This window comes from Trachymyrmex cornetzi, unplaced genomic scaffold (genome assembly GCF_001594075.2).
Source record: "Trachymyrmex cornetzi isolate Tcor2-1 unplaced genomic scaffold, Tcor1.1 scaffold186, whole genome shotgun sequence".
Lineage (NCBI taxonomy): Eukaryota > Metazoa > Arthropoda > Insecta > Hymenoptera > Formicidae > Trachymyrmex > Trachymyrmex cornetzi.
Window position 1 is genome coordinate 152,268 of NW_017296484.1, and position 7,930 is coordinate 160,197.

A 7,930-nucleotide genomic window follows, 5' to 3' on the forward strand; every position below is an offset into this window, starting at 1 on the left:
CTCTCTTTAAACATAACCAGTTGTCCGATTTCGAAGATATTCTTAGCGTCTGAACGCCATTTGCTCCTCTGCTGACACGTCGTTAAGTATTCCTTTTGCCATCGACTCCAGAATCGTTGCCTCAGCTGTTCTACGTGTTGCCATCTTGATAGTTTATTTTCTGGAATCTCTTTTACATCTACCTCTGGGTAGGTCTGTAAATTTTCTCCGATTAAAAAATGACCTGGTGTTAATGCGCGAAGATCATTTGGGTCCTCAGACAAGGACGTTAATGGTCTGGAGTTTAACATGGCTTCTATTTGCGTCAGTAACGTTGTCATTTCAGCAATTGTCAGACAAGCGTCGCCTATTGTTCGCTTCATATGTAATTTCAGTGTACGTACCGCCGCTTCCCAAAGACCCCCGTAATGTGGAGATCTAGGAGGTATGAAATGCCAACTTATTTGCTCGCTAGTTGCATGGTCTTGAACGTCGTCCTTGAACTCCTTACTGTATAGTATTTCTTGCAACGCGCGATCCGCTCCAACAAAATTTTTTCCGTTGTCGGAATATATATTTCTGACCTTGCCTCTTCTTGCCATAAATCTCTTCAAGGCAGCGATGAATGAATCAGTAGTCAGGTCTTCTACCAACTCGATGTGTACTGCCTTCACCACCATGCAGACGAAAATTGCTACGTAAGCTTTATATTGCTTACTGTTGCGACGAATACGATCTCGCACGTAAAACGGTCCGCAATAGTCCACCCCCGTATTATAGAAAGGTCTGGCAGGGTTGACTCTGGCTGATGGCAGCTGCCCCATTAGTTGCCAGCTTGTCTTCGGGCTTGCCTTCTTACATCTGACGCACTTGTATAAGATTCCTTTAACTTGACTTTTAGCGAAAATGGGTCAAAACTCTTCTCTTATGCAGTTTAACGTAGTTTGCACTCCGGCGTGGAATAGCTTTTCGTGGTAATGTATAATAATCAATCTAGTAACATGATGGTGTGACGGGAGTATGATTGGATGTTTCGTTTCTTCAGGTAACGCCGCATGTTTCAGTCTGCCTCCAATCCTTAAAATGCCTTCGTCGTCCAAATACGGGAGTAGCGCTATTAGCTTCGAAGCCCTTCGGACCTTGTTGTTGAGCTTCAACGTTTTTATATCGTCTATGAACGCTTCCGCTTGTACTAGTTTGACTATTCTTAACTTCGCTTCCCTAATTTCCTCCGTACTTATTATTCCTATTCTACGCTCTTCTTTGGTATGCTTTACATTGTATATAAATCTTAAAATGTACGCTCCTATTCGCAACAATTTATAATAGGACGAAAATCTTTCATATTCTATAACTCGTTCATTTTCGACTACTGCTGTTACTACTGTTCGCTTTCTTTCTTCCGGTACGCTTCTTGATACCAACTCCTCAGCATCCTTTGGCCAATAGCTTGCGTCTTGACTCAACCATGGTGGTCCATTCCACCAACTGCTAGCTTTCATTAACTGTTCTGGGGTTGCACCTCTTGATATGAGGTCCACAGGATTATTCTTCGAATCTACGTGTTTCCATTCGGAAGCTGAGGAATTGGTATGAATTTCGCTAACCCGATTTGCGACAAACATTTGCCACCTTCTAGATGGGGAGTTTATCCACGCGAGTACTATTGTTGAATCCGTCCAATAGAATTTCTGGTCTATTGTCAACTTTAAACTGTCCATCACTCGACACATTAAGTTTACTAGTAAAACCGCCCCACACAACTCTAACCGTGGTAATGATAAGGCTCTCATAGGTGCTACACGCGATTTTGAACAAATTAACTTGGTGATTGTATCGCCATGTTTGTCCCTTTCGTGTAGGTATACACATGCACCGTAGGCTCTTTCGCTCGCGTCACAAAATCCATGTAACTGTAGCTGACTATTGTTTTTTCCTGACACTATCAATCTAGGAATTTTTAATTCATTAAGCAAACACAATTGTGTTCTTATTTGGTTCCAACTCTGATATACCTGCATGGGCACCTCTTCGTCCCAGTCAATCCCCAAATTCCATAACGTTTGCATTAGGATCTTAGCAGCGGTAATTACAGGCCCCACCAACCCTAATGGATCGAAAAGTTTGCACACTTGTGACAACATTACTCTTTTCGTTGCATTCTGATCATTTTCTTTCGATGTTACTTCATATTGAAACATATCCTTTTTCGGATCCCACGATATTCCTAATAACTTTGTCTCATTTTCTTTGACAATGTCTAGGCCTTCCGTTACCGTATGCACATTTTCGCTACAAATGGACATATTGGATCTCCACTTACGTAATCTAAATCCTCCCTTTTCTAGTAGCTCTGTCAGCTCTCCCTTTAACTTAATGACTTCTGCCTTTGTAGCACCTCCCGCCAGCAGATCGTCCATGTAAAAATTATTGCAAACTATTGTAGCTGCTTCGGGATAATTTGTTTTCTCGGATTCTGCTAATTGATGCAAACATCTGACCGCTAAAAATGAAGCAGGCTTTGTACCATACGTTACCGTAAGTAATTCGAAGTCTTGTATTTCGCTATTCGGATCCTCCCGCCAGACAATGCTTTGTAATGGCGTTTGTTCTTTTTCTATTAAAATTTGCCGGTACATCTTTTCGACGTCCGCACATAGTACATATTTAAAACACCTAAACTGTAGGATTAATGAGAACAGATCCGATTGTAGTGTCGGCCCTTTGCACAACGCATCATTTAACGATTTACCTCGTGAGTATGTACTAGAAGCATCGAATACCACTCTAGTTTTTGTTGTTGTACTACTTTGCTTTGTTACGGCATGATGTGAGAAATACTCTAAATTTATTTCCTAGGCTTATATTCGAGGCTCTCATGTGTCCTAATTGTTGATACTCGCGCATAAAGGCTACGTATTCAGCTTTAAACTCAGGTTGCCTCGCAAATTTTCGCTCTAATGCTAGAAACCTGTTAACAGCTACCTTCCTAGAATTCTCTAGCAGTGGCAATATTTTTTCTTTAACGGGTAATTTAACAACAAATCTACCTTCTGTTGTACGCTTATAACTTGCTTTAAATAATCTCTCACAATATTCTTCTTCCGCATCAGTATTTTTTGCGTTGGTGTAATCCTCTATTTCCCAAAATCTTTTAACGCTTTGATTTAACTCGTCTATAGTGCTTAAATGACAACTCGTTGATGATCCTTTATTTGATTGCGATAAACTAATAGGCCCGGATATGAGCCATCCTAATGAAGACTCTTGTAACACCGGTTTGTATTTTCCCAATCTTATTTGCCCTGTACCAATAAGTTCCCAAAATTTTTCGGCTCCTATTAACATATCTATTTTGCTGGGAGTGTTAAAATGCGGATCGGCCAACTTAATGTCTTTGGGTATGTCCAAGTTCGTTACGCATACTTCTACAAGGGGTAAGTTTTGTGTAATCTTTGGTAATATTACATATTCTATATCCATATTGAATGTACTACATCGCGACATTATATGCAACTCCACTGATTTCAATGCACTTGATACTTGCTGACTTATTCCCTGAATTTTTATGTAATTATCTTTAGTTTTTAAGTTCAATTTTTTAACAAATTCTTCCGTAACGAAATTGGACTGTGACCCATTGTCTAATAATACCTTTCCTTCGACATTTTTCCCTTTATCGTTTCGAACTAATACCACGGCGGTAGCTAATAATACCTGGGTAGATCTTACTTTTTTATTCGATTGAGCATACGTGCATATTGTATTGTCCTGACTTACATCTTCCTGTTGATTAGATTTTATATTGTCCTTTTGCTCTCTGTCCTCCTTCGTTGAATATTTATCATCATGCAACAAGGAGCTGTGTCTTTTTGAGCATCTTTTGCAATTGCCAGCCGTGCACTCCCTTGCTATGTGCTTGTCCTTTAGGCAATTCAGACATAGTTTTAACGCTTTTACTCTACTCAAACGATCTGAAATTGAAAGTTCTTTAAAGCCTTTACACTGGTAAATCCAATGTTCACCCTTGCAATGAGCGCATTTGTTTATGGTTATCGCCGCGTGAGCCGTTGTGAATTTACTGCTAGTTTGTCGCGATTTACTATTTAATTCTATGGACGGATTTCTTCTAGCTACTGTTTCTAAGGTCTCGCACCTTCGTGTCAAAAACTCTATCAATTCTTGAAAGGTAGGCAATTGTTTGCTTTGCAAGGTACCCTCCCATTCTTTCGTAGTGAAATAATCTAATTTGCTTGTTACTATGTATGTTAACAAGTCTCCCCAATCCTTTACTGGACGCTTTAATGCTGTTAACGCTCTAGTGTGTTTTAGTATGCCGTCTAATAAATTTCGCAAGGCGATACTATTTTCCTTTCTTAGCGCTGGCAATTCGAATATTGCCTTGATATGTTTTTGAACTGCGACTCGTTCATTGTCATATCGTTCTTTTAATCTGTACCAAGCATCGCGATAATTTGCTCCCGTAATTTCTATTGATTCTATAGCTTCCGCCGCTTCTCCTTTTAACGCGGCCTTCAGATAATTTTTGAACCTCATTTAAAAGTTTATTAGAATGTATTAATGAGTCAAAGATACCAAAGAAGGAATGCCACTCCTCGTAAACTCCGCTAAATGTCGGTAGTTCAATTTTTGGTAGTCTAATCTGAGTTTCGCTTGCTCTATTTCTTACGTTATTACGTTCAAAGGGAATTTCCGCGATCGCTTGGTCCTGATTAGCAGTTGAGGCTGGTTTAACGCGCTCTTGAATGATTCTTACGCCCGCTCGTTTCAGATTGACATATTTTTCTTCGTAACCTGCAATCTCCAAGTCAATTTGCTCTTCACTTATGTCTTTATCATAAACAGCTAACTCTACTAGGCTTTCCTCTAATGTTTTTTGCAACTCCTCTAACTTATCTAATCTTATTCTTACTTCTTCTACATCAACACTGTCGGGCTGTATTGCCTTTATAAAGTTTTCGATGCGCGTGAAACCAGCCTTCGCTACTCTTTTCTTTATCTTTAGTCTCTGTATATCTACACTTTCCGCCATTTTGATTTATGCTGATACGTTAACTAACGTTATGAATAATATAACCCTACCTTAAAGTATCTTGTCGATATTACTATGTACCTTGATACGCTAACTGACCTGTTTATAACCTTACATGCATGACATGAACGCAATTCGCTATATTGTCTCTTATATCTTGCTCGTAACACCTTGTGTATACGCCTTGACTTCTTCGCGCCCAGCTGTAGCCGCGTTGTAAAGTCGCCTTGTTGACTCGTGTGCGCCTGCCTTGCCGCTTTGCGCGCCAACTGAGATCGCTGCCTCGTGTATAACGGCCTCGTCACTTCGCGCCAAAATGATGTCGTTGCTTCTTGTCGTTGCCTCTTGTCGGAAGCGCAGCCACGTAACTTTCTCGTAAGCAAGATTCGTCAACCTGAGTGTGAGGACGCGTCGCTTGATTGCAACGTCTAACCTTTGCGCAGAAGCATGCTCGCCGTTATGTCTCACGCAAGATGTCCGCCTTTCCCATGAACTCGTTCTTGTAATGAATTCGTTTTTGTTAATTCTGCTCGTCCGCTTGCCTTGAGGTCTCGCTGTTCCTATGATAGCGTCAAAACGTCTTCTCGTGACTTCGGAAACGGCTCGCCCACCGTTTCTGTTGTGATCGGCACGTTGCTACCGGCACGCTGCTACCGGCACGTTGCTGCCGGTTCGTTGCTACCGGTGTGTTACTTGCCTTTCTCTTACCGGGTTATGCCTTCCGGTATCCGGCTCGAAGGACCATGTGGTTTTTGGGTTGAGGTGCTGGTGCAATGATTATTGAGATCGTAGGTTCTCGAAATAACTCTTTATTTTGAACCGCTGTACGTCTTACTCGGACGAGCACTTAGCTGTATCTGACCTGCGCCAATAGCGCCAACTCACTAGGGATAAATCCCTCGCCAAATCGATAGAATCGATATGGTCGCTCGCTTCCTAACCTAATGCGGTACACTTTAAATATGGGCTTGAATCACTAACCATAACAAGTATTGACGTGTTAAATGTGACATTTCGAATGTCAAACACTGATTTAACCTCCTCAACTAATGCACGCGAGTACAATGCTGTATATGGAAATAGTTTGTACAAAATACGATAGATGGCTCTAATTCGGACCAGTGTGGACTAAATATGACCCAATCAATTTTTAAGTCCCTTTCGGTAAACGGTTGGTGACTAGACATACTTTGGGCCACGATATAGGTCAGGTCTCTATCAGTCGTACGGTGTAAACGTAGCCACTGTCCGAATAACTGTCGCTCCCCGTCTTTTTACTATCACCAATTGTCTTTGTTTGCTCTTCCCGCTCCTTTCGTTCGTTCAGCAATATGTCTGCATTTCTTAATGGCTTGCACCTTACCATCTCATCTCTCTGATTATTGGATCGCGCTCGCATTGTTTTTCCGCCCTTAGCGTCTGCGACATAGCGACTTTCGCGATCGCGCCTCACGTTTTTTTTGTACTTTCGCGCTTCGCGTTGTTGTGCTTTCCTAATGCTGCGACTCTCATTTTGCGGATCCTCAGTTCCATGATTCTCATTTGTCGGCTCCTTGCTCCATCTCCCATCTGATTCCTTCCGGTTCGGACCGTTGTCTTCGATTTCGGACTGACTTCCTTCCGTCGTGGTGCTCAACTTCCGGTCTCTCCCGTGATACTCAACCTGGGGCTCCCTCTCACAATTAGTTTTCTTCGTCAGTTCTGTTCCTAGATCATCTTCATCGTCCGTTGACAAAATGATTATTGATTCCTCGCCATTACAGGTCGTTTCAATTTTAGTCGATTTTCGAATTATATCTGTTTTCCTCGTTTTTTCATCGTCACTCTCAACGTTATAGTGTTTACTTGTCGGCTGACGCTGCGCCGTCAGCTCTCGACTTCTAATCAGTTTTATCCATCGGTTTTCTGTCCTCCTAGCCTTTTGTAATTTTGGTCTCAACTTGACTTCCGTCGTTTTGTGAGGTCGAGTCGATGTACTTGCTTCCGCACTACCAGGCGCCTCCTGATTGCCTCGTTGCGCCGGTAAATGGTTTGTGGCAACAAGTTCCTTCGGCTTGAGCGACTTGATTCCGCCAGATTGGATCTTGGAATTTGTCCGTATCTCTTGGACCGTTTGAGATATTAAAATTCCGCTTCCGCCTATCTTCTCCGTTTGCTTCAAAGGTAAATTTCTGCCATCTTGGAAATTTTCGAAAATTTGTGTTTTTGGCTTTCATCGCTATTTTCGTTAATTTACGAAGTTTCGCCCAGGTCCCGCCGTTATTCTTCCTCGTTCCTCTCTTGATTATCATTGCTCGGTTGGTCTTCTTCAACTCCGCCATCTTTTTTGTCATTTTGATGCTTCTCTGAGGTTTTCTTTCATCAATACCACCGACGAGATACTATTAAAGACCGACATCCTTACGGGAGTTCGCGTCCTTGTGAATATTGAAGTGATTAAGAGTTAAAAACTGATAATATTGTACTACATGGACTGAAAAGTCGCGGGATTTTTAATGAAAACAAGCGTTTTTTGGGCAAAGTTACATTCATTATCAACATAGTTGCCATCGAGGGCGATAAACTTGGTATAGCGATTTTCCAACATTTCGATGCCCTTTCTATAGTACGAAACGTCCAAGCCTTTGAAATACACCTCGGTTTCCGCGATAACTTCCTCATTCGATCTGAACCTCTTTCCTTGGAGCCACCGCTTGAGGTTTGGGAACAGATAATAGTCGCTGGGGGCCAAGTTTGGAGAATACGGTGGGTGAGCAACCAATTCGAATCGTAATTGATCCAATTTGGCCATCGCTTTCAAGGACTTGTGTGACGGTGCGTTATCGTGATGGTACAGAATTTTTTTCTTCGCCATATGGGGCCGTTTTTTCTTTATTTCGTCGTTTAGTTTGTCCAATA

The 7,930-nt window shown here is 41.8% G+C and overlaps 2 protein-coding genes across 2 annotated transcripts; both read right to left on the minus strand.

Annotated features, from left to right (window-relative positions):
* Window positions 1-890: 890 nt before the first annotated feature.
* On the minus strand, window positions 891-2,618 carry LOC108759447 (uncharacterized). Its single transcript, XM_018504893.1, has one exon. The coding sequence runs from the start codon at window positions 2,616-2,618 to the stop codon at window positions 891-893; it is 1,728 nt and encodes a 575-aa protein (XP_018360395.1).
* A 166-nt stretch (window positions 2,619-2,784) lies between these two features.
* LOC108759449 (uncharacterized) lies at window positions 2,785-5,032 on the minus strand. Its single transcript, XM_018504894.1, has 2 exons — window positions 4,670-5,032; window positions 2,785-4,512 (listed from the first exon to the last, which is right to left on the minus strand). The coding sequence occupies exons 1-2, from the start codon at window positions 5,030-5,032 to the stop codon at window positions 2,785-2,787; spliced, it is 2,091 nt and encodes a 696-aa protein (XP_018360396.1).
* Between the last annotated feature and the right edge of the window lie 2,898 nt (window positions 5,033-7,930).

Bases quoted from the DNA above. Each gene is read 5' to 3' on its own strand.
- LOC108759447 (XM_018504893.1), bottom strand. From the start codon at position 2,618: ATGTACCGGCAAATTTTAATAGAAAAAGAACAAACGCCATTACAAAGC.
- LOC108759449 (XM_018504894.1), bottom strand. From the start codon at position 5,032: ATGGCGGAAAGTGTAGATATACAGAGACTAAAGATAAAGAAAAGAGTA. The intron at 4,513-4,669 runs GTAAGAAATAGA...AATTATCTGAAG, and splicing joins TTCCCTTTGAACGTAATAAC to GCCGCGTTAAAAGGAGAAGC.